A 26,491-nucleotide genomic window follows, 5' to 3' on the forward strand; every position below is an offset into this window, starting at 1 on the left:
AAACACACACGCACACTCTTACCTCGCTCTGCAGTTCTGTCACCAGCTTGGCAAACTCGATCTCTTTAGTCTCAGGGAGCTGTGAGAAGATACAGCTGGAGGTTTCTTCTTTACCTTTCTGCCTGTATTTGGTCTGAAACACAGATGAGTACTGATGAGTACTGATGAGTATTGATGAGTACTGATGAGTATTGATGAGTATTGATGAGAACTGATGAGTATTGATGAGTACTGATGAGTATTGAAGAGTACTGATGAGTATTGATGAGTATTGATGAGTACTGATGAGTACTGATGAGTACTGATGAGTATTGATGAGTATTGATGAGAACTGATGAGTACTGATGAGTACTGATGAGTATTGATGAGAACTGATGAGTACTGATGAGTATTGATGAGAAATGATAAGTATTGATGAGTATTGATGAGTACTGATGAGTATTGATCCTGTCACCTCACTCTGTAGCCCCATCACAGCTTTGGCACGTTGGGTCTCCTCAGTCTCAGGTAGCAAGGAGTACAGGTTGCTGCTTCTCTCCTTCTTACCTTCCTGTTTATACAGGACCTGCACACATACACACACACACACACACACACACATTATATATGATTATACATGTTATAATGGTGCCATATACATCCAGGTGGGATTATAATCTGTGTACCTCACTCTGTAGCTGGTAGGCCTCTTTAGCATGTTGGGTGTCCAGGGTCTCTGGTAACAGGTGGTAAAGAGAGGCGGAGGCCTCCTTCAGACTCTCCTCCTTGTACTTGACCTGGAATACAAACAGAAACCATGCTGAAACCACAGCGATGCTGACGCTGACATCAGCAAAAAGGCAGACTCAACTGCATTTGGAAGAACTACATTTGTCAATCCGGACGAAATGACAGGATTTAAAGAGCCGATGTAACACCTGGCTCTGCAGCTCAGACACAGCCTTGACAAACTGGGTCTCTGCAGTCTGTGGGAGCTGGGAGTACACACTGGTGGAGACGCTCCTCTTCCCATCCTCCTTATACTTGTTCTGGAGCGAGGACAAGACTGAGGTTAGGCACGATGGAGAAGAGGACGGAAAGATGAAGGGATGGAGAGATGGAGGAGGTACAGAGGGATGGAGAGTACAGTTCTTTACCACACTCTGCATGTCTGACAGTTTGGCAGCAAATTGTGTCTCTGCTGTCTGGGGCAGCAGGGAGTACAAGCTGGTGCACATGGTCCTCCTGCCTTCTTCTTTGTACTTGTTCTATACACACACACATACACACACACACACACACACACAAGACAATAAGGCAGTCAATAACTTCCCAAACCAATGTCAACTTAACTAATACAGTCTAACCTAGGCATTACCTCACTCTGCATCTGGGAGGCCTCTTTAGCATGTTGGGTGTCCAGGGTCTCTGGTAACAGTTGGTACAGAGAGGCGGAGGCTTCCCTCTTCCCTGCTTCTTTGTACTTAGCCTGGAACACACACAACCACACGTGCAAAGACGAGAGAGACAAATTCATCTGAATTAATATGTGTCACACATACAGCTGCCAGCTGGTGAAACACCCGAGAGATAAACAGTTTCAATGTTGATTTGAAATGTGCTCAGTGTGAAGAGAGGGAGAAGGCGGTGAAGAGAGGAGGAAGGCAAAGGAGACATATAGAAGAAGAGGGGGGGGGGAGAGGCTCAAGATAAGGGGAGGTAGATAGAGAGGAAGATAGATGGGGGGGGTGAAGAGAGAAGGATAAAGATAGAGAGGAAGAGAGAGGCTTGTCAATAGCCCAGCTGGTCTGAACAGCGGCCTATCAGAGTAGGGAGGTTTCTGAAAGGCGGCCTATCAGAGTAAGGAGGTGGAGTGGTGTGTGTTTCTATGTTACCATGTAGGACTGTGAGGGAGGTTGTAGGTGTAAGGTGTCTCTCTTTTATACACATACACACACACATGCACACACTCTCTAAACTCACCTCACTGTGTGTCTGAGCCATCTCTTTAGCAAACTGCGTCTCCATGGTTTCAGGCAGGAGAGAGTACAAGTTAGAGGACAGATCCTCTTTGTCTCTCTTGTACATCAGCTTGAGAAGGAGAGAGCAAAATCACAGTTTCCAACTGGAGACTCTAGTGAGCTGTTAAAACAGCAATCAAATCTTTTACAGACTGAGTTTGAAAGGGACAGCTACGTGAAGATATTCAGTCAGATATGTTATATACAGGAATGAAACCCCTACACATGGCAGGCCCAGTGTGCGTGGCCCAGTGTGTTCACCTCACTCTGCACTTCAGAGTGCTGCTTGGCCAGCACAGTGTCTGCTGTCTCTGGCAGGAGGGAGTAGAGAGACCTGGAGGCCAGCTTCCTGCCCTCCTCACCATACTTCACCTGCAGAGAGCAGGAGCAGAACATAGCATGAACAAATGACATCACGTGTTTTCGATCAAATCGAAGTGCACTGCAAGTATGTGACTGCATTGCCAGTTAGTAATTGAGTCAGGGGCGCTGTAAGTAACTCTTGTTGACAAGATGGCGGCCCGTGCACAACACCAGGCTCAGGAGCATCTCTCCTTTACACTGAGCTACCAGTGTTTGCACCTCTGGTCGAGATGCTAACTGATCTAATATCTAGAGGGTGTTGGGTGAAGCAGGTGGTCTCACCTGGCTGTAGAGCCCCTGGAGCTCCTTGGCAAGCTGGGTCTCAGTGGTCTCTGGCATGGTGGAGAACACGGAGGAGTTGTGGTCCTTCTTACACCCTTCCTTGTACCTCCCCTAGAGACCAGAGAGAGAGGCGGGAGAGAGACAGAACAGAGCTGTCAGGGTACATTTAGCTTGGTGAGCTTAGATCTGTACGGTTATTATGAAATAGCCACTACCTCACTCTGGAGCAGGGAGGCCTCTTTTGCATGTTGGGTCTCCAGCGTCTCTGGTAGCTTGTGGTACAGAGAGGTGGAAGCCTGTTTTTTACCTGCTTTCTTGTATTTGGTCTGAAACACAACAATGACAGGGAATGAACCAAGAAACCAACAAGTTTTTAGTCAGCCAACCATCCAACCATCCATCCATCCATCTCACCTCACTCTGCAGATCAGACACAGTCTTGGCGAACTGGGTCTCTGCCGTCTCTGGGAGCTGGGAGTAGATGCTGCTGGACATGCTCCTATTCCCACTCTCCTTGTACTTGTTCTGAGGGAGAGGAACACGGTGAAGCTTATGATCCATAAGCTTCCAAAGAGCGTCGTCGGCACACGCAGATCGACACACGCCAAGGATCAGAGGATGAAGAAAGGAGGAGGAAAGTCGTTTGCGTTGGTTGTTGTTGTACCTGACTCTGCAGGTCAGTCTGCTCTCTGGCCAACTGGATCTCTGCTGTGTCAGGGAGCAGGGCGTAGAGAGGCGTGGAATTCTCCTTCTTCACCACCTCCTTGTACTTGATCTGGGACAGAGACACAGGAGGAGTCAGAGGTGTGTGTGTGCGCGTGTCAATATGTTTGTGTATGTGTTTGTGTGTGCATGTATCTAACCTCACTCTGTAGCTGGTAGGCCTCTTTAGCATGTTGGGTGTCCAGGGTCTCTGGTAACAGGTGGTACAGAGAGGTGGAAGCCTCCTTCTTCCCTGCTTCTTTGTACTTCGCCTGGAACACACACACAGACAAACACACACAGACAAACACACAACTAATTAATACTTACTCTACTTTCCTACAGAGCCATAAGTTTAGCAGTGTTGCAGATGCCTACCCAACAGTAACAGAGCCAGCAGCAGAATAAGCGATTCTGTTAGCAGAAATTATACACTGCTGCTGTTATCAGCTCGTACACCATCACTGGTTGGTGAGCTCTGGACAGCTATTGGTCGGTGATATCAGTTCTGCACCAATTCTTATCTCTCTCTCTGGGGTCAGGACTGTCCCCTTATCTCCTGACCTGGCTTTCTCCACACACAGACCCACTAAAACAAAGCTGACCGTAGCATTCTCTCCTAATATGGAGTTCCTTTGAGAATACCCTCAAGGAGTTTCTGGTGAGAATGAAGCAATTTGTAAAGACACACACAGACACACTCTCACACACACACACACAGTCCCACCTGACTGTGTGTCTGAGCCATCTCTTTAGCAAACTGGGTATCCATGGTTTCAGGAAGGAGTGAGTACAGGTTAGAGGACAGGTCCTCTTTGTCTCTCTTGTACTGCAGCTGGGGAGATTAATACAATGAAAGAAAGAAGGAAAATATTTTCAACATGTCAATTTAAATAGATAATATGTTTAGATGTTTATGTTTAATATCTATGTTTAGAAACGAATAAAGAATAAAGCTAATGACATTCTTGGAAGGATCAACATTGAGAATTTGAGAGCTTGCAACCTGACCTCACAATTTGAGGCAGCAATACACACATACACCGTCACACGTATGAACACACACCTGAACACACACACACACAGGAGGAAACCAGAAACCTAGTCTTTCACGTTTGATTGGTTTAGGCAGCAGCATACCTCACTCTGTATCTCAGACATCTGCTTCGCAAACTGAGTGTCCGCTGTGTCTGGGAGGAGAGAGAAGAGGCTGGACGACACCTCCTTCCTCCCCTCCCCTCTGTACTGCACCTGCAACACACACACACATACCACACACACCATGACACCCTAACCCTACAACACAGAGACAGGCCAGCCCCTCACCACTCAATCTCATGACTCTCTCTTTACCTGGCTCTGCATGTGTGTCAGCTCCTTGGCCAACTGGGTCTCAGTGGTCTCTGGCATGGTGGAGAACACGGACGAGTTGTGAACCTTCTTACACCCCTCCTTGTACCTCACCTGGGGACCAGAGAGAGAGAGAGAGGCATGAGAGAGGGAGAGAGACAAGATGGAAAGAGAGAAGAGAGAGGAGAAAGAGAGACAAAGTCAGAATACAGAGTGTGAGAGAAAGGAGAGACAGGGCAGAGGCATGTGGGAGTCAGAAGATACAGAATAATATAAGGGCAGCAACCCATGTAACTATAGAAAATATTTTTCAAAATGTGTGTGTATAGAGTATTTGTGTGTATATGTGTGCATATTTGTGTGTGTTGTTGAGTACCTGACTCTGTAAAAGCGAGGCCTGTTTTGCGTGCTGCGTGTCCATGGTTTCTGGCATCACAGAGTAGAGAGAGCTGGACACGTTCTTCCCAGCTTTCTTGTACTTAGTCTAAGAAAAGCAACAACAAGATTATCAACAACAACAAACCAACAGCATGAACATGTTTTGAATACATGCATTGAATCAATTGAATACATTAATCAAGCGATTGAGTGTGATAAAGCGTGTATGGCTACAGACGATCTATGGGCTTCATATAAGGAAGGAGGAAAATGGACTATCTTTTCATGGAGCCCAGAGGCAACATAAACGGTGTACAAACACACGACCATGCTATATGGCGTACCTCACTCTGCATCTCAGACACAGCCTTGGCAAACTGGGTCTCCGATGTCTCTGCGAGCTGGGAGTAGATACTCTGGGATCGACTCTTTCTGCCTTGCTCCTTGTACTTGTTCTAGAAGAAGACAACAGAGCAATGGATCAACCTTTCTGAATTACAAGACATGACTCCGAGACTGTCTTCCTTCTCATCCTGTGAGATGGAGAGTCACATGGCTGACTAGATGGGACATGCACTGAGGAGCAGCAGCGGTGGGAATTGAACTTTGGTCGCTTAGCTGAGTGCCTTGTGCGTTGTGGGCTTTCCAACCACACTCCCATAAAAAAAAAACACTCTGCCAGTCTCTAAATATTGCAGTTTCCAAACCACCCTGGGTTATGTAATGCTGTTATGATGGGCATCACAGTGAGAACATGCATTATGTCCATGTAAAAGGTCTCACAGGAGGTAGAGATGTAGGGGGGGGGAACAGGTGGGTATGTAACACTTTTCACTCCATTACTCAGAGACAAACTTTAACAGCTCTTATGTAGAAAACTAACGGCTTTGATGTTTTCAAAGCCTTTGCAAATAACATGAAGCCAAAATATGGATTCATACAATGGAATTCAGATGTTCCTTTTCTACTCCAGTAGTTTTCCACCCTCACAGGAAACGCTATCAGGGACAACTACAGCTCAAGTTATCTCGAGACCTGAGGGTTTCCCCGTACAATAAACCCAATGATTGCAGCCACAGGCTTCAGCTGTGATGTAAATCAATCGCACCTCGCTCAACATGTCGGTCATCTCCCTGGCAAACTGGGTGTCCAGCGTCTCTGGAAGCTGGAAGTAGGAGGGGCCAGAGAGATCCCTCTTTCCCGTGCCTTTATACACGAGCTGTGGGCATAGAGAGAACACTGGTCACATGACAGGAAATGTTAGATACTTGATGGGAAATACTTTTTCCTGTTAAATTTATTAATGGATTTTAGGCATTCCAGAAGTTTAGATATAATGTGTGTACCTCACTCTGTAGCTGGGAAGCTTCTTTAGCATGTTGGGTGTCCAGGGTCTCTGGTAACAGCTGGTACAGAGAGGTGGAGGCCTGTTTTTTACCTGCTTCCTTGTATTTGGTCTGAAAAGTAACATGTTAGTTACCAGGTGTGTGTTTCTATGTAATGTAGTAGTATGTGCATGTGTGTGTCTGACTGTGTTTGTGTCTGTAGCACCTCGCTCTGCATCTCTGTAAGCTGTTTGGCCAGCTGTGTCTCTGTTGTCTCAGGGAGAAGGGAGTACAGGTTAGAGGACATCTCCTGCTTCCCCTCCTCCTTATATTTGACCTGGAAACACACACACACAGATACACACACAGACACACAGACACACACAGAAGGAAATGGGTTTTTAACAAGAAGCAGGTGCAGGTAAGAACCTACGAAGTGTGATCAGCTTGTTTACGTAATGAAATGATTCTGCTCGGTTGGAAAAGTATTTTCTGCATCGTTTACAGTGTTCCGGAGGGTTCTCATTACAACATTCTTTTATGCATCGTTTGCCATGTTCCGGAAGGTTTTCATCAGGACATCATTTTCTGCTTTGTTTACAGTGTTCCGGTTCTCAACAGTAAACGTCTTACCTCGCTGATCATCTCAGTCTGCTGCTTGACAAACTGTGTGTGGGAGGTGCCTGGCATCGTGGAGTAGAGGGGAGGGGGGTGGTTCTTCTGATCCTCCCTGTACCTGACCTGGAGAGATGGAGAGATGAGCTGAACATAACTCTCCGTCTGAAATGAAGGGATGGGTGGGTGGATATGATGGATGGATAGCAGGAGGACCAGCTGATAGGAAAGGTCACACAGGCTCAGATGGCACTAGAAAGACACACAAACAGCTCTGTTCGTGTCCGTGTTAGCTGTTTGCCACAGTACCTCACTCTGTAGCTGGGAGGCCTCTTTTGCATGTTGGGTATCCATGGTTTCTGGTAGCTTCTGGTACAGAGAGGTGGAGGCCTCCTTCTTCCCAGACTCCTTGTACTTCTTCTACAGAAAGACAAACCACAGAAACAGCATCTCAGCTCTAAACACAAACGAGGACTGAGCTCAGATCTACAGAATGTATGGCGCACCGACTCCTCCATGCAACACCTGGCTCTGCAGCTCAGACACAGCCTTGAAAAACTGGGTCTCCGTAGTCTCTGGGAGCTGGGAGTACACACTGATAGAGACGCTCCTCTTCCCATCCTCCTTATACTTGTTCTGGAGCGAGGACAAGACTGAGGTTAACCCTCACACCACACACACAGGTCGTCTGTTTGGTCATGCACATCGAAGTGGATTGGAACTGTGTTACGTGGTGTGCGTGTGTGTGTGGGTTAGTCACCTCACTCTGCATCTCGGTCATCTCTCTGGCAAACTGTGTGTGTGTGGTGTCAGGAAGCAGGGAGTAGAGAGAGCTGGACATCTCCTTCTTACCCTCCTCTTTGTATTTGATCTGAAAACACCAGAAAATACTGTTAAAAGGCTGTGTTGGTGGAATACTTGAGGTGCACTTGATTTGTCTCCTCGGGCAACATGGAAGTAGAGGATGCTGTTATGTACGGTACCTCGCTGAGCAGCTCTGTTGCCTCTTTAGCATGTTGGGTGTCCAGGGTCTCAGGTAACAGGTGGTACAGAGATGTGGAGGTTTCCTTCTTCCCTGCTTCTTTGTACTTAGCCTGGAACAACAACCACAGCCTATTTTGTATTTGAATGATGGTACATGGTGTTTGAGGGTGTATTGTATTTTAAAGGTGGAGTACCTCACTCTGTAGTTCGGACATCTGCTTGGCCAGCTGTGTCTGGGTGGTTTCTGGGAGCAGAGAGTACAGGCTGGTGGAGATCTTCTGCCCCTCTTTGTACTTGACCTAACACAAGACAGACCAGAGGACCAAATCATTCAGATGGAATGCCACCCTTGGCTTACAACCACACAATGACCTTGGCCTACAACAGAACACAATTGTATACTTATTTTATCTAATGCAACACAATCACAACAAATATTGTTCTGCTATAACATGATAAGGAACTTGGAACATGATAATGTAACTCTAGAATATCATAATAGAGTTATAAAACCCTATGAATAGCCATGTGACTCAGTACTAAATGACGACTGTGGATTTCTCTGAATCGATGTGAGTGGCGCATGAGTCTGACTCACTCCTGTGCTCAGGGTGCTGGAAGCAGCAGTCTAGCTTGTTCTGTTAGGCTAACTGGAGCCCTCCTTCTCGTACCTCGCTCTGCAGGTCGGAAACCTCCTTGGCAAACTGCGTCTCCGCGGTTTCAGGAAGCAGAGAGTAGAGGTTGACAGACATCTCTTTCCTCCCCTCTTCTTTGTATTTGATCTGGACATGCGAAGGAATAACATGTCATGGGTATGTTGTCCCCGGAGCAGATTCAAGGGGTTAATGCCTTGCTCGAGAGCACAACAGCTTGTTTCCCCCTGAGACGAACCCTAACCAACCACCCAGTCTTTACTAGGTCACTACCAGAGCACCCTAAGGGATACAAACCCATCCCTGAGCTTCTGGTGTGATCACACAGACACACACACACACAGAGACACACACAGACACACACAGACACACACACACACACACACACACAGAGACACACACAGACACACACACACGCACCTCGCTGAGCATGTCAGTCATCTCCTTGGCGTGTTGTGTATCCAGGGTTTCAGGGAGAAGGGAGTACAGGCAGCTGCTGATCTCCTTCTTCCCTGCCTTGTACTTGTTCTAGTACACAATCCAACAACAACAACATCTCCGTTAACTAGGAACAAAAAGATCATAGGGAAGGATTCAATTATACAACTCTCCACAAAATGAATCTGTTGTCTGTCTACCGTACCTCACTCTGCAGCTCAGACGCAGCCTTGGCAAACTGGGTCTCTGATGTCTCTGCGAGCTGGGAGTAGATACTCTGGGATTGACCCTTTCTGCCTTGCTCCTTGTACTTGCTCTGGGTAACACAACACTAAAGGTCAGTCAAATGTTGACTGACCATGTCCTGTCGACCATGTCCTGTTAGTCTAATGGATACATCTGAAATGTACAGGTTATAATCTGGAATCTGGTGGGCAATCCAAGTGGGGTGCTAATCTGTACCTCGCTGATCATCTCTGTCATCTCCCTGGCGAACTGCATGTCTGGAGTATCTGGCAGCTGGGAGAACAGAGAGCCTGGAGCTGCTCTGCTCACCTCCTTATACTTGATCTGGAAGAAGAAGAGAGGAGAGGGAGAGAAGTGAAGAGGAAGTCAGAGAGAGAAAGAGGGAGATAGAAACACTACTAGTTAATATGAAGTATAACAGGTTCAAAAGCTATATGTGTTTCTGTGATATGCTTTCATCTCTAATTTGAGACTTGTGTACCTCACTCTGGAGCAGGGAGGCCTCTTTAGCATGTTGGGTGTCCAGGGTCTCTGGTAACAGTTGGTACAGAGAGGTGGAGGCTGCCTTCTTCCCTGCTTCTTTGTACTTGGTCTGAAACATAGATTATAAAAAAAACTGTAGTTAATTTCACCTAGTGGGTCTCTTTCAGTGTTAGTTATAAATGATGATAGTGATGATGAGGATGATGATGGTGAGGATGAGGGTGATGATGATGATGATGGTGAGGATGATCAGTAAGTAATACCTCACTCTGGAACTCCAGCACGGTCTTGGAGTGTTGCATCTCCGTGGTCTCTGGGAGGAAAGAGTACAAGTTGGTGCTCATCTCCTTCCTGCTCTCCTCTTTGTACTTGTTCTGAAGGAGAGGAACGAAACAGGGACTGTTAAACTACAACCATGGAGGAGAGAAGAGGACAGGAGAAGAGGAGAGAAGAGAAGTGATAAAGAAGAAGAGAGGACTTCACCTCACTCTGCAGCTCAGACGCAGCCTTGGCAAACAGGGTCTCTGTGGTCTCTGGGAGCAGGGAGTAGATACTCTGGGATCGACTCTTTCTGCCTTGCTCCTTGTACTTGCTCTGGGTAACACAACAAGAGGGTCAGTCAAATGTAACCCAAGAACATATCCTCTTTTGTAAAATGGTAGCATCTGAAACGTAGAAATGATCATCTCTCATTTATAATATGCATAATTTGTTTTTTCTGTGGGTGGGATTATAATCTGTGTACCTCACTCTGTAGATCGGAGGCCTCTCTAGCATGCTGGGTGTCCAGGGTCTCTGGTAACAGGTGGTACAGAGAGTCAGTGGCCTCCTTCAGACTCTCCTCCTTGTACTTGGCCTGGAACAGAAAGGAGAGGTACATTACAGAGAAAAGGGCGGTGTTAAGGACCCAGGGACTCACATCACTCCCAACAGGCAGGCAAATCAGCACACTCTCATTTGTCCTCAGTTCAGAGATGGTGAACTTCTGACAGCGTGTGTGTGTGTTGACAGAGGTGGAATGCACCAAATGATGTGTGTCTGCGGTCCAATGAGAATAAACAGTTCAAAACAATACCTTTCAGTCATGGATTAGACAGGTGTCAAGACAAGGCTGAGCATATACACAGCTCAACACCCTCAAATCCAGTTGTGTGTGTGTGTGTGAGTGTGTGCATGACAGGATATATGTGTGACTTAGAAAAAAGAGAGTGAGTGTTTGGTTGTCACCTCTGAGATGTAATTGGAGTGTTGGAGTGCTGCGTCAGGTACAAACATACTCTGGCCCTTCAGCTTCTCAAAGTCCTCCTTATATTTCACCTGGAGGGGGGGGGGGGGAGAAGGGAGGGAAAGGAATAGAAAGGAAGGGAGACAGAGAAAATGGATGAAGATGCAGAGGAGAGATAGAGGGAAGAAGAAAAGGAGAAATGTTATAAGTGTTGTCTTTGCGAGTGACATCAATGTCTTGTTCTTCAGTGCTGACAAAGGCCTTATGTCCTGGTGATTGACACCTGAGATCAGATAAGATTGGCACCTCTTATTTAGGTAATTGGAGTCATTTAGTGATTGCCATACAGGCACATTTTCTTCTGCAGACTCATTACAAATATATGCTGTCAGTGAAGACTGAAGAACAGGCAGACTGAAGCACTGTTGTGTGAGGCTACAGTATCCAGGGACTTACGTAGCTAGACTCTAATCAAGGCATTCCACATGAGGACACCACGTCAGTTTTACAGTCCGATGTTAGAATAGACTGTTATAATCAACCCTTCATTTGAACTGTGCAGTCTAGCTATGACCTGGAGGAGAGGAAGAGAGGTGGGGAGAGGAGACAAGAGAATAGGGAAGGAGACGATAGTATGTTGTGCAACAGGTAAGGAGACGATAAGATGAGATAGAAGAGAGTATGTTATGAGTCAGAGTGTGAGCTATTGAAAGTGAAAGCCAAAAAACTCCCACTTCAGCTAGAAACCGAAAGACCCTGAACTAACTCAGCAGTGTTGCGAAAAAGGCTTACGCCTTTATGATTTGAAATCAAGTTTGAGCTACACCCGTTTCCTCTCTCCAAAATGTGCGTGAGAACATAGAGAGAGCAGGTGAGAGAGACAGAGATATAAAAGAGAGAGAGTGGGGGGAAAAGGAAGAGAGTGCCAGAGCCAAATCCAAACTGCTTTTTCACCAGCCTGTCTGTCCTACTTTGCTATGCCACATGATTAGAGGATGTTGGGGATTAATGAGAAGCAGCCAAGATCCAAAATGGCTGCCCAGTTTCCTTCAACAAAAACTTTAAAAGAAGTACAATTAACCTAGATAACAATCATACTTACATCACTGACCAGCAGACTGCACCTCCGGTTGAAGGTGGGATCCGGTAAGACAGGTTTACCAAAGCACTGTCAGGGGAAGCAAATCAAATGCACATTAATACAAAACATTGTATTAATCAAGTTGAAACACACATATCTGATCCTCATTACTTCCCACTGGCCAGATGTAGCCAAATTAAGGCTAATTTCTGTCATTTGTATATTTATAATCCTCTTAGAGGTTTCAGACCAGCCCAGAGTCGTGTGTGGGCTGCTTGTTACCTTGGTGACAACTGCCAAGGTCAGGAGTTCCAATAGGCCTCAGTGGGCTGAGGTCAACATACTGTAACTGAACAGTGAATCCACAGAGAAGGATGTATGCAACAACATACTATGATAACCAAACACCAAACTATCTAACTAAACGCCTAAAATAGATGATTACTCAGCATATCTGACCAAATCTGGAGAACGTTCTCACCTTCTTTATTTTTCTTGATGTCTTGGTCTTGACTTCCTCCTTCTTCTCAGTCTCTTCCTCCTCCTCCTCCTCAGTCTCTTCCTCAGTCTCTTCCTCCTCCTCAGATGCCTCCATCATGTCCTTAACCTTCACAACCTCCGTGACCTCCAAACTGGTGCCTCCAGAGCAGGAAATCTTCACCTCCTCCTTCACTTCCTTCTCCTCCTCCTCTTTTACCCCCTTCTCCTCCTCCTCTTTTACCCCCTTCTCTTCCTCCTCTTTTACCCCCTTCTCTTCCTCTTCTTTCAGATCCTTCACTTCTTTCTCGTTCTCCTCGTTCTCCTCCTTCCCCACTTTCACCTCCATTTCATCCCCTCGTGTCTGTATCTCTATGGTCTCCATGACTCCCTGCTCCTCGTGGTGGTCACTCTTCACTCTTCTGTCTCTTGGGTAGAAGGCTGGAAGAGGGGGGGGGGATCCAAGTCTTTCTCCCCAGGACAGGAGCTCTCCTTGCTGGGTATAAAATCACTAATGAACCACCAGGCAGATCAGAGAGCAGGTCGCGTTTAGGTGGGATCTAGGTAACCTCCAGCCCAGAAGCCCAGTCCCAGTGGTGTCTCTGCCCAGGACTGGAATTTTCCTTTCTGGGTATTGTGTGTCTGGGTACTCCTTATCTCCCCTGGCTCCAGATTTAGACCTCCACTTGTGCTCTTATCGACTGCCATGCCTGGAGGGTGAATCAGAGGGCCAGAGAGGGGTATGGGGGGATGAGGGGACAGAGAAGTGTGAAGGGGTATGTGGATGAAGAGGATGACTCAGAAAGGTGTTGGTAGGAATTTCGTATTCCTGATCTGCAGTGGTGACTATAAGTGCCTCACTACCTCAGTCCCAGTAAGGGTCAAAGCAGCATTTACAGACAGACAGACAGACAGACAGACAGACAGACAGACAGAGAAATAATCAGGCAGGCAGGCAGACAGACAGACAGAGAAATAATCAGGCAGACAGACAGATTATTATCCATTCAGCTTGTGCAGTGACCTGAACATCTTGCCTCTCTTAGTTATAGTCCCAGCCTGGACACAGCCAGCCAATGGAGAGGGCTGATACAAGCAGTTCACCATCCATCACCTCAGATGATTGGCTGCTCTCCAGCAGGGAGAGCTACAACAGACAGTTAGGTCAGTATTAGCGTTACAGGCAGGAGCCAGATGGTCTGCAGGTTCAATCAAGCTAACAGGACTATCAACGGGAGGAGCTTCTAAAGCAAGAGATCAAAGGAAACTATGCTGTGAATAACAGATGGTCGCCCAAAACAACAACAACAATTGGGGTTTCAACTATGAAACTAAAATCTGTATCTTTATAGAAGATAACTATCACTGCGTCAGTAAGCATACAGTTTATGTCGTATGTTCTATGAGTTGTAGTTTATGAATAGCGCCACACGTGTTGTTTGCGTGTTGCTTGCGTGTTGTGCGGGGCATGATGACAGGGTAAGAGAGGTGGGCGTGGAGGGGTGTGGCCACAGCACACTGGAACTGGAGACACACAGACAGGGAAACCACATCAAGAGTGTGTGAGTGTGTGTGTGTTTATGAGACAGTGTGTACAGGGTATATTTTGGAACAACCACACCCCTATAAACAGATGTCTTCCCTCCATTCACTAGTGACTTGTGTGAGTGTGTGTATGTGTGTGTGTTCATTAAAGCAGGAGGGAGAGATATTACCAGGATATACTGTAGAGTCAGTTTATAGGTCTCCATACAGAATCTGTAGAGAATCACAGAAGTAAAGGGAATGAAACAACACAGCCTCCTTCTTCTGCCTCTACTGTCTTGTGTCTTATGTATTTTTTTTTTTTTTTACAAAACTGCACACAATCACTACTAAATACCTACCTCATTACTGTAAGACTGTGAGTCTAGACTATGCACTCAAGTGATCAAAATGATATACACTATCAAGCAGTCAGTAAACAATACACCAAAAAATTGAAAGCACATTGTTCAAAACATATAGTCCTCAAGGAGAAGTACATTTTTACGTAATCTCAAAACAAATTTCATATTTATCCGTCATTGTCTTTTGATGAACGAAAACATGTTCTATCATAGTAGCTCAACATTTATCAGAAATTACTACTCTGCTTTGCTCTTTGCAATTTTTCTTGTTCTTTCTCCTCCTCGTACCCCTATACAGTACTATACCCTGCATCTCACTACTTACAACTCACCAACTCACTCTTGTTCTTTGTTGATATGAACCTGCAACCAGTCTAAATCTATTGAGCAGTCAGTACTGTTACTGTAACAAATGGAAAGTACAATGTTCAGGGCCATACCATTTGTTCATTGTACAGTATAGAGCCTACAATGCACTGTACTACAGTATACAATACTATACAGTAAAAGTGACAAAAATCAAAGGAGTAAACAGGTGATCAATGTGCTTCTTCTTGTCTTTGGGCTGGGTCAGGCCAGAGCACTTTGTCGACATCACAAGCAATATTTTCCCACCTTCAACAACCTGTTTGCTCTCTGAACTGGCTTATATTGGTTGTGTCACATCATTTGAAACAAGTTAAATCAATTTTGAGTGGTTGTGTTTTGTCAATGACATGTTTTCTCTATTTGTATTTGATTGTTGCCATTTGTGTTTACCAGTATGGATGAAATGTGCATTAGAGTGCAGAATGTGTTTTGAGAATGAGAATGTGTTCAGAGTGTTGCTGAAAAGTATAAGTGAGATCTGCAAATTGTGTTTTACCATGTGAAATGGTTTAATGTATTGACAACAGACTGCACAATTAGCTACATGAGTTCAGGCAACTGAGAACTTTGTTCAGCCAATGGGCTTTAGTGTTTTAGCAATTGAGAAAAACTGTAAGGTGATATCTCACCTGATAGGCCAGTGGAGGTCCATGATGTCACTTTGTGCTTTCTTGATTGGCTGGATGCTGGGTCAGACAGTGATGCTCTCCTATCAGGTTCCAGCTACGTCGAAATGGACCAATATTGTGTGTGTCTGTGTTTTTGTGTGTGAGAGTGCGTGAATGTGTGTGTGTGTCTAAAATGTTGTTTTGGTTTAAAGAACGAGGAAACATAGTTGGTCGATATGTCCTTTTTTTCTCAGCTTCTGTGTGAAAGGACCTTGTATGTGTGTGTGTGTGTGTGTGTGTGTGTGTGTGTGTGTGTGTGATTCTGCTCAGTGACCAAACTGCACCCAATGATTCACACTCCGCTTTCATGCTCCAATTGACAGCAGCCCCCCCCCCCCACACACACACAGTGTCTCTCTTTCTTCTCTCTCTCTCTCTCTCTCTCTCTCTCTCTCTCTCTCTCTCTCTCTCTCTCTCTCTCTCTCTCACACACACACACACACACACACACATAGACACAATAACACCCAACCCTTCTTTTGTTTCAACAATACGCTCACATCCACATTCTCTCTTGAACACACACATACACACACACTTCCCCTTACTGTCTCAAACACATTCTCTACGACATCTTGTTCTCAGGAACACACACTCCTGTCTAAAAACAAACAAACTCGCCATTACATAACAGGACTTACAGACTCCGTGACACTGACCACCTTGACACACACACATACACACAGCCAACAGGTCAAGGGATGAGATGAGGTAACACAGGAAACAGGAAGGAAGAAAAGACCTCGACCCCAGTGTGGAAGAGTGAGTGAGGTCACAGTGTGGCAGGAAGTGATGTCATAGCTTACATTACTGATCTGTTCCTGTGTGCGTCTGAGTCTCTGGAGCTCGGGTGTGTCAGACACAATACTGAAGCCCCGCCCCTTACTCTCTTCAAAGTCACGCTTGTACTTCACCTAAGAGAGGGATGGAGAGAGAGAGACATAGAGAGAAATAGAGAAGGGGAGAGAGAGAGACAAAGAGAGAGAGAGAGAGAGAGAGAGAGAGAGAGAGAGAGAGAGAGAGAGAGAGAGAGAGAGAGAGAGAGAGAGAGAGAGAGAGAGAGAGAGAGAGAGAGAGAGAGAGAGAGAAGGGGAGAGAGAGAGATTACTCCTAGCTGCCGACAGCCCACAGAGTTCACCCTAGCTCTGTCCCTCCACCTACTCAGATACCAACATTTACCACAGCAGAAGCAGCAGCAACTAGGCGTTCTAGAACCATCCTGAGAGACACGATGAGTTCCAAGTTCTGCCTAGAATTCTAGAACCTTGGGGTCCTGTCCTGGTAACAAAGCCTTATCTCTACTAAGCTGATCATTATCTCTATAATAAGACACGCATTTAACAGTTTAAAGGGACGATTCCTGCTTCCCCTCAGGCAAAGAGGCAGTCATTACAGGTTCAAAATCTAAAATTGAGTCTGCATTGTTGTATTAATAAGTTCACTTATCCCTTCAAACCTTTTTCATATTCAAACATCGCTGAATATTGCCCCCGATGTGGATTCTATCAAAGAGGATTGCACCTGCCCCGGACTCCTACCCCAGTCTACACGTCTGCAGGTCAGGAAGGTAAATGGTCTACCTGTGACCGTTACAGTGTTCAGACAGTGGGTGCATATTTTCTGAAATTGGTTGATGTTATCTAAGCTTTAAAGAAAGCGGAGAGAAAGAGAGGAGAGACAGAAGCGAGAGAGAGAGAGGAGAGCGGAGAGAGAGGTCATCTGTAGATGACTGTAGTAAATCTACAGTCTATAAATGACAACTTTGTAATATAACTGACCTTTACCTCTGTGACCGGGGACAGGGAGAGCAATAACACACACACATACAGGTGGACACACACACACACACACACACTCTGTGTGACCAGACGGCCCGAGAACCCCTCTGTGTGTGTGTGTGTTATTGGCAGCGTGTCGGGCAATATGTCAGTGTGTGTTCGGTGAGCGTACGGAGTAGTCAGGAAGGACAGGTTCAACATGCTGTTCTGAGGCCTGGACGTTATGATACTGCTATTTATGACCGTGTTGGGGACCTACTTACGCCTTTTTTTTGATAGTGGTCTGGCTTTTCTGTATGGTGCTTTGTACAATTAGCTTTTATTTGTGTAAGTGTGTGTGTGTGTGTGTGTGTGTGTGATAAAAAGTAGTAGACTATATTGAGGATGAGGAGAGCAGATGTCCACTCAGTGGCATCCAGAAGGGGACCATGCAGTCACACACACACGCACACACACAGACACGCACACACACAGACAGACAGCAGCAGTGACTAGTCTAGCCTAGAGAGGTTAAGGACTAATCAGAGACCAGAACAGGATATTTATCTTATACATGACACATGACATCATCCCATAGAGACAGAGTTGACTGGCTCCACTCTAGGATAAAGCAGTCCCCTTTGCCTAAGCGCCTGTAGGAGGATTCTGTGCTTGTCAGAAATCTGTGTGTGTACATCCACTCTTGGACTTAACAGAGCATCGCAGTGTGTGTGTGTGTGTGTGTGTGTGTGTGCGTACCCTTCCGGAGGAGTGGGTAGTGCCAATGGTCCGATGGCCAATGTTGGGTGTGTATAACATATGTGTGCATGCATGCATGTGTGTGCGAATGTGCGTGTGACTGACCTGGCTCTGGAGTTCACTCTGGTGTTTGAGTCTTAGGTTCTCTGGGGTGTCAGCCACAATGGTGAATGATGTCTTGGGGTAGTGTCTGGAGAGAGAGAGAGAGAGAGAGAGAGAGAGAGGGGGGGGGGGATATGAGAGACCCTGTTTGAACATTTGTGTGTGTATATTTGTGTGTATGCATTTGTGTGTGTGTATTTGTGTGTGTGTAATTGTGTGTATGCATGCACATCCACAAGTCCCAGACCGTATCTTGGACTTTACCAAAACAATGACCTATTGAAATGTCTAAAACAAAACCTAGAGGAAGTTCAGTTTTACGTCAGACACACACACACACACACACACACACACACATCAAACTCCATAGAACAATAGAACCAGACTGAAAGAGCAACCATGACAAACACTGAGTGGTTACCAGGGAGATGGATGGACCAACCCCAGAACATGAGTGATGTCATCAAAGAACACAAGTTAAGTAAAGAGGGAACACAGAACTAGCAAGAGATCCAGAAAGGTTTCCCTCTTCATCATCATCATCATCGTGTCTCTGGTAGAGATTCCATGCCTCTGACACCATTGTAAACAGCTTACACAACACAGAATAACAGTTAACTAGTGTAGGAGGGTGAGGAGGTGTGTGTGTCCGTGTGCGTGTCTGCGTGTAGTTTCCCACATATTCCTAACCGAATTGGTCTCTTTAGGCCATAAAACAGTAGAGAGTTCTTTCAGTAGAGTGCTAAAACCCCTCACACACACGCACACACACATACACACCGTGATTCATTGCTGTTGAGTTTGTGTTGAGAGGATATTCAGCAGCACAGTTTGACCACTCCACTAAAACAGCCTGGAGATCTCATCCCTCCCACTCTCTTTCTCTCCATCTCTTTATCCCTCCATCTCTATTCCTCCATCTCTATCTTACAGCTCACATCAAGTAATGATGCTGGCTGGCCTTGTGCATGTAATTTTTTGCCAAACTATGTCCACACACACAAGTACACTGAACGATAACTCACTATATATTACTGCCTCCTCAGACCTTGACCAGTTGATCACAGTTGACCTCACAAACAGAGTCATTAAGTCAACTCTGCACACACACACACACCTTGCCTAAATCCCTGTGCAAAGTTTATGTGTGTAGGTGTGTGTATTTGTGTGTGTGTAGAGTCCTGTCCACAGTTTCACTAACCCCCCATCCCCGTACCCAGACCCCTCCTCCGAGGACTAGTGTTACACTTCAGCCACCGGTCGCCACTGGCAACCCTGCACACTTTGTTACAGCGTTGCAACCCAATCCCCAGAAACAAAGAACAGCACTGTGGGATGTCACACACACAAACACACACAGACACACACACACACACCTGGCAGACACACACAGACGCACACAAACACTAGCTGGCTGGCTGGCAACTGAGGTAGAAGAAGCTGTTTATCCTCTGACCAGGACCATGTTCTACAAGTGACTAACCCCCTGAGAGTCCTGCTTCCTGCCCCTCCACACGTCCCTGTCTCGTCCTCAGCGCTTCGCTGGGGTGTTACTCACCACCAGCTTGGTGGGTGTGTGTGTCGTGTCATCGTCATGAATGTGTTCTGTTTATGAGGTGCCTTTCTGTTCAGCTGAGAGGACGCTTGGCCTTTAGAGGACGTGAAAGATCTCCTGACCTTCAGTTGCTTTCACTTAGACGTAAGACACTGCCTGTAACAGACCTTTCATCAGCACACACACACACTGCCTGTAACAGACTATTCATCAGCACACACACACACTGCCTGTAAGATGACAGTGTACCAGCCTGCTGGAGAGCTTTCCTTTGGGTTCAGGGTTCCCACGTTATATCTGTGTGTGTATAGTTTCTATGGTATATACAATATGCATGTACATTTACTGTGTGTGTGTTTTGACCAGTCAGGACAGATTTAGATGCCATTGTCTGTAGTGGGACTGTGGCATTTTAGATGCAGGCTGACACTCCCTGGCTGTGTTGTCTGGGCTAATTCTGGGATGTCACAACTTCCTGTAGGGAGAAAGGAGACTTCCTGTGGGGAGAAAGGAGACTTCCTGTTGCCGCTCAGTCCCTGGTGTAGATCTGTGACGTTGTGTGTGTGTGTATCAATGTGTGGGTGAAAAGCATTTACAGTTTCTGACCTATGTATTGATCTAACACACATACACACACACAGTTGATTATGCAGAGGGTCAGAGCGGGCTCGAAGATCAGGCCTCTGATGTGTGTTCCCGCCAACGCAGTTATCTCTGCTGCAGCACACACACACACATATACACACACAAACACACCCATGATCAAATACACATTCGAACACACACACAAACACACATGCACACACAAACTGCTGCATATCTCTACCCTGAGGCCAGATGGTGTGTGTGTGTGTGTTTCATTTCTGAATATACATATATTTTCTCTCTATATACTGTATGTTTCTCTCTCTCTGTCTGTCTGTTCTGGCATCTCATCTCTTCTTTTCCCAGTGAAGATCAGACAGACTGAAGAGTTACATAAGTCCCTCACATATCTTCTGACTGCCTGACAAATTACACTCTCTTCTCCTTTCTCCTCCTTATCATTCTCTCTCCCTCCCTCTTTCTCTGCTTCTTTCAATGAGACAAAGAAACATTAGTCAGATATAGTTTGTCTGCTCGGTGCCTTCTCAGCTTGAAAAGGAGAGTCTGTTGGCCTGCTGGTCTCTCTCTATGTCACAGTAATATGGATGAGATATAAGGAGAGAGAGGGAGGGATAGAGAGAGATGGAAGGGGGGGTTAGAGCCTTAGAGGTATGGATTCTTGCGGCACGATGCTCATTTTGTCCTCCATTAATCCTTCCATCATTCTTCTCTTTCATCTGGCCTACTAGGGACCCTATCACGAGGAATGGGGGATAAAGAATGGATAAAGGACAGAGAGAGAGAAGGAGGGGAAAGAAAGGGGGAAGGGGACTTATAGGCAATTGTTATCCTCTGAAGTTAGGACTAGTTAGAACTCAGATTTCCAAGATAGGATCTACAATGTGTGTGCGTGTGTATGTGTGTGTTTGTGTATGATGAGGCAAAGTAGAGGTACTGCGTTGTCAACTACGTGTGTTGCGGATGAACAAAGATTCTCTGTGTTCACCCAGATGCCCCATTGAGACAGGAAACAGCTTTATAGCAGCAATGGGTCAGAGGTCATTCCAACTTCACCTTCCTTTAAGTCAATGCGAAGGGCTGGAGTGGAGGGGGATGGAGGGACAAAGTATGTTCTGTTTCAAGCACCTCAGTCTGGCACATTAAAACTTTGATGAAGTTTTCACAATGTGGACTTTCTTTCAAATGGGGTGTGTTAAGATAACAACAAGTATTCAACATAGAAAAGAAAACAATGGAAAATGACAAGCAGTTTAGCATCCATCTGTTTCAATGCTGGAGGTCTGAAAATAGACCAGTTTTAACACACACCACACACGCATGCATTTCTTGGGTGGAAGAGAGAACTAGCTATGACTAACCCAACCTGCTTGAGAGAGAGAAAGAGAGAGAGAGAGAGACAACAGCTCAATGGCTCATAGATAAACTGCCAAACTTGGCACATATAATGAAAGAAATCAGCAGACAGACATCCATGCGAGCTACGCTCCTTCCCCAGAGGTTTACCTGTCCCCCTTACTCACGCGTTGCAGTAGGGCGTCTTGTCATATCCTTTGTAATTCTTCATGTTGAGGGTCATCTTGCACACCTCGCAGTGGAAACATCCTTTATGCCAGTTCTGGACCAAAAACACACAGAAACTTCACCTTATCTGTGGTCACAGTTGGTTAAAGGCTGGCAGCTTACTGTGACTAAGACAAAACAACAACTTTGGTGGTTGGGTAAAGCATTTCACTGCAGTTCAAGAGGTTGTAGGTGGTAGCCTACATCATTTTTAAAATGTATATTAACGCCTGTATTGTTATCAAGGATTAGGGCTTTAGATATGCATCTCTTTCATAACTTTGGTTTTGAGAGATGCACAGGGGGAGCCTGGACACTTCAATAACAGCTACTCAAGGTGAGAAGAGGTCATGCTCTGTTTATCGCCCGGTGTGCCCGTGCCGGATGCAGTCAACTCTGTACGGACCAGTGGTGGGGCGCCTGGAGTAACCTGTGCAAACCGACTCCTCTCAATTTACGTCCAAAACGCAGCCGGTAAACGAACAACACAGCACTACGCATCAATTATGTATTGGCACTATTATGTAATGGGAATGAGCCTATGACATGGTCTGGATGCTGTTAAAAAAAGACAGCCGTCATTCTTAACAGTTTTGATAAGAGCCAATTTATGGAAATTGCAATCAGAGAAATACTATAACATTTTTGGGGCATTAGATGTGCGATTGTTTTCTGGAACCTGCCATATGAGAAAATGTTCCACCTGCGAAACACACACAGTAGCCAAGGTTATGCGTTTTATGGAGAAGGTGCGCACTTATCTGACTATCTGCTTAGAACTGTTGCCAAGCTTCAAGTTTCACACCAAAACGGTGGAAGTACATCTTTTGTAACGTAAGATTATCCTTCAATTCAGAATAACATAAGAATATCAATCTCACCTTATCAAGGCAGTTTACTTTCTCCGTCGGGTAAACAATTTTGCCACAGCGCGCGCACTGAGGGTTCATTTTTCCTAAACGTTCCTAAATTGAATCCAGCAAATAAATCAGTTCCTCGAATCTCGAATACTTCTTTATGTATAACCCAGTGTTTGGTATAAACGATAGTTTACTGCATCCCGTGAACCAACAGATAGCCTGGACTGTTTCCCGTCCTGTGTCGATGCTGCATTAAAATTGCACGGAGGTGAAACGGGCTGTTTGTGTGACACAAAGCAGCGCTCAGCAGCCTAGCTGTTTGATTCGGCGGGTGACAGCGCCAAGCCAATCCCGTATGCCTGATGTGCCTAGATGAGAGAGAAACCGAGCGAGAGAGAGGGGGAAAGGAGGGCGTGAACATTCTCTTTAAACTGTAAATTATTTTGATCTCAATTTGACGGTCTGACCAAAATTAGAATCTTCATGTCAATGTTTGGAACCCCGCCTCTCTCTCTCACACACACAAATGCATACACACAAATATACACACACAAATGTTCACACAGGGTCTCTCATATCCCCCCCCCCCCCTCTCTCTCTCTCTCTCTCTCTCTCTCTCTCTCTCTCTCTCTCACACACACACACACACACACACACACACACACACACACACACACACACACACACACACACACACACACACACACACACACACACACACACACACACACACACACACACACACATATACTCACTCACTCTTTCTCCCCCCTTACTCTCTCTCTCTTTCTCTCTCTCGAGCACACACACAGATAAACGTGCTAAGTTACATAACTAATCTGGAGTGGGAAGGAGATCAAATGGATCCATCGTGCTCCCCCCATCTCACAGAGAGAAAGAGAGAAAGAGAGAGAAAGAGAGAGAAAGAAAGAGAGAGATAGAGAGAGAGAGAGAATGCTTCCCCAGTGCATGAATGTGATAACTTCAGTTTGTGCTGGATGACGCCTCTAATGAAACCAATAAGTCATATTACTCAATACGATAGCAGCTTGTTTTATTGCTGTAATATGACTTCACATCATGAGTCACAGCGTAAACCACAGACAAAAATAGAGAAATGGCTCCATCTATTGGTCTGGTTCTGTACACACGTACAGTGGAATCAGAATCAGAAACCGGTTTATTACCTTTTGCACATACAATTAAATTGCTTTGTTTATGTTGGTGCAGACAATAAACATGTTAGTAAAATATATTTAAAAAAAATATAGCCTACTATGGTAAAAGGGCAAGTAGGCTACTGTGGTAAAAGGTACATTTTACCAACTCGACCATTATGCATATATTATGAACATGTCTGGATTTAGTTTATGCTTGAGCTAGTGAAGAGATGATGTTGGATTCAGATTGGATATTCAAAACACTTGGTCTGAACGTAGTTGTCTACGAATGTGTAATTATGAGTGGGTACTGTAGTTTGAATATTTTCCCAGCATGCAGAGCGATCTAGTCCTTTTTGTATTTTCAGCTCCTGCGTACGTCACTTAAGTTACGTACGTTTAACTAAATAAATCCCTTTGTTGAAATGTTCAGATTTATTGATTTAATGTAGCTCTCCGTACAAATGTAAGTAATAACCATAGAACACTTACCTATTTCTTTTGGACGCTTTAAATACGTTGTGTGAATCTCTGCTTCTCTGGTTGGTCCGATAGCAGTGGCGATTACAATTGATTGCTACAGTCAGTTACAGGATTCCTTGTTTCTTCTCTCCCCTCTCCCACTGCTGCCTTTGACCATCCTTTTGTCCGTCTAACACCATATCTGTGTCTGCGATGATCAGTAACAATGTGCTCCAACCATGCTCCCAAGAACAATTCTATATGGTTATTCCGCCACAACTGTGGCAAACCCGTTCAAGTCTTTTACTGTCAGATGCACAGAACACAGGGTCAGACTGGGCACTGAAATTCTCGTTTGTTCGTTCAAATGCTATTGTATTCAACTGGAACTGATTCGGTCAGACTAAAGTAACATGTTGTAACTTACAAATCTGAATCACTTTAGTTTTCAGGTGGAACCTTCCAACAACTGTTATCCAGTCCATCAGTATGCTTCTATATGATATGGTCAGATAGCTCCACTTGGCATGGCTTCTGAATGATAGCACTTAAGATGAGTTGTTCTAGAGACAAAATCTTTGTTTAATAAAGATAAACCAGCTCCATCATGACAGAGTTATAACAGTATTTATTAGAAACACAGAAATCCAACCATACAAAAGGTATTGTCACTAGATGTCAAAAGAGGACTTGAAGTAATCCATATCCATCCTAATCTATAGCAGACAGCATAACCCAACACAGTAACCTAGCCCAGGAGAAGCTGAAGGGTACTCGTGGTTTATATTCCACTGACGTGCCTAAGATGAAGGCATATTGGAACATCTCAAATGCTCTTTAGAATCTAAACCATTACACCCAAAAGCTCTTTGGGATGGGGCTAGGAGACAATATCTGAACTGAGGGGGGATGGAGATAAGCGGACACAGACAGAGCCAGGTGGCCGGGGAGGAGGGGGGCAGGTTCGGGTAAAACCCCCTCACATAAATCCCAGCTTGTACTCCACCATCATGTGAGGCTCTCCCATCATCTCACTCTGGGAGGGATCTGCAGAGAGATAAAAACATGGAGATTCAGGCTAAGCTAGTTACACAGCAGACGATGATGATGGGGGTGGGGGGGGGGGGGGGTGAAGCACCCAACTTGGTTTAAAAAGTTCAGGGTCTTTCTAACTCTGTTAATGTATCCCCTATTGATCCTCTAAATTAAAATCTCTCCTGCAGAACTGTCCAACCCAATACAACAGAAGAACACACTGCATTACAGAGGAGATGCATGGTGTGAAAAGGTGTACAGGAGAGCCTCACCACAGAGGATGTCTTCAAAGCCGATGCTCTCATCATTGCCTCTGAGGGTGTCCAACGCCAGGTTAGAACTCTGCAGGAACGGAAGCCTCTGGATCTGGAAAGGCGCAATGATGGAGGAATGGGGATAGGTGGAGGAGTGGGGATAGGTGGAAGAGTTGGGATAGGTGGAGGAATGGGGATAGGTGGAGGAATGGGGATAGGTGGAGGAATGGGGATAGGTGGAGGAATGGGGATAGGTGGAGGAATGGGGATAGGTGGAGGATTGGGGATAGGTGGAGGAGTGGGGATAGGTGGAGGGGCATGGAAAGAGACACAGGTGGAGAAATTCATAGAAAAATCTTAATGATAGAACATTTCTTCATAATTGTGTGTGTGTGCGTGTGTTTGTACCTGGCGGGCTGCCCTGTACTCCATCTGCAGTTTGAGGGGAGCGTGGAGACCCTGGATGTTTCTTAGGGTGGAGAAGTTCATCTTGTCCTGGTTCAGCTGGAACTACAGAGGAAATAACAACACAATCCTCACCAACAACACTCTCAGTACCAGAAGTCCTAATCCCACACCAGAGAGAGAGGAACACTCACATTCTTCTCTGACAGCTCCAACACATGGCTGGGAAGCAGTTCATTCTTCACACTGCTGAACCTGTGTGGCAGAAAAGAGAGAGGGTAAAATAACAGGGATGGACCAGTTAAAGTAACATATGTTAAGGTTTGACAATAGACAGTGATATTTTGTCTTTGGTTCTTGTAAAGCACTTTAAGATTTGACTTATTCCAGGCAGTAATATAAATGTAGAAGTACAATGTATTACAGAAACACAACCCTCAGCAGCTAC

The 26,491-nt window shown here is 45.5% G+C and overlaps 3 protein-coding genes across 4 annotated transcripts in view; all 3 read right to left on the reverse strand.

Annotated features, from left to right (window-relative positions):
- LOC136957560 (LIM zinc-binding domain-containing Nebulette-like) overlaps positions 1-23,081 on the reverse strand; it is a 33,474-nt gene extending 10,393 nt beyond the window's left edge. For both annotated transcript variants that reach the window (XM_067251582.1, XM_067251583.1), the window contains exons 1-4: positions 22,749-23,081; positions 21,828-21,922; positions 18,150-18,234; positions 16,335-16,442 (exon numbers count right to left, since the gene is read on the reverse strand). In XM_067251582.1, coding sequence (XP_067107683.1) covers positions 16,335-16,442; positions 18,150-18,234; positions 21,828-21,922; positions 22,749-22,817 — 357 coding nt within the window. In that variant the 5' untranslated portion in view covers positions 22,818-23,081. The remainder of the gene's footprint in view (positions 1-16,334; positions 16,443-18,149; positions 18,235-21,827; positions 21,923-22,748) is intronic.
- Positions 1,328-12,987, reverse strand: LOC136957937 (nebulette-like). The gene is made up of 32 exons (XM_067252158.1): positions 12,607-12,987; positions 11,047-11,136; positions 10,565-10,675; positions 10,303-10,413; positions 10,083-10,193; positions 9,818-9,928; positions 9,553-9,660; positions 9,296-9,406; positions 9,073-9,180; positions 8,671-8,781; positions 8,194-8,298; positions 7,999-8,109; positions 7,776-7,886; positions 7,541-7,651; positions 7,325-7,435; positions 7,034-7,141; positions 6,627-6,737; positions 6,422-6,532; positions 6,184-6,294; positions 5,420-5,530; positions 5,074-5,181; positions 4,701-4,811; positions 4,488-4,598; positions 4,075-4,182; positions 3,509-3,619; positions 3,310-3,420; positions 3,060-3,170; positions 2,861-2,971; positions 2,646-2,756; positions 2,262-2,372; positions 1,963-2,070; positions 1,328-1,468 (listed from the first exon to the last, which is right to left on the reverse strand). Exons 1-32 carry the CDS (start codon positions 12,985-12,987, stop codon positions 1,328-1,330), a joined length of 3,807 nt encoding a protein of 1,268 aa, XP_067108259.1.
- Positions 23,082-24,957: 1,876 nt separating the features above from the next.
- Positions 24,958-26,298, reverse strand: pomp (proteasome maturation protein; the record flags this gene model as incomplete). The annotated part of the gene is given in 4 exon segments (XM_067251822.1): positions 24,958-25,396; positions 25,657-25,750; positions 26,047-26,148; positions 26,238-26,298. Coding segments are annotated over 4 exon segments (325 nt in total), but the record flags the coding sequence as incomplete, so codon positions are not given.
- Positions 26,299-26,491: the final 193 nt, after the last annotated feature.

The sequence above is a fragment of the Osmerus mordax genome, chromosome 15, assembly GCF_038355195.1.
Source record: "Osmerus mordax isolate fOsmMor3 chromosome 15, fOsmMor3.pri, whole genome shotgun sequence".
NCBI classification, from domain to species: Eukaryota; Metazoa; Chordata; class Actinopteri; order Osmeriformes; family Osmeridae; genus Osmerus; species Osmerus mordax.

Excerpts from the sequence above, each read along its gene's own strand:
- LOC136957937 (XM_067252158.1), bottom strand. The coding sequence starts at position 12,987 with ATGGAGACCATAGAGATACAGACACGAGGGGATGAAATGGAGGTGAAA. Across the intron at positions 7,436-7,540 it reads TGTCTGAGCTGCAGAGCCAG|AAGAAGTACAAGGAGTCTGG; the intron begins GTGTTGCATGGA and ends GTCTTTCTGTAG. Across the intron at positions 5,182-5,419 it reads TGTCTGAGATGCAGAGTGAG|ACTAAGTACAAGAAAGCTGG; the intron begins GTACGCCATATA and ends TGCTTTTCTTAG.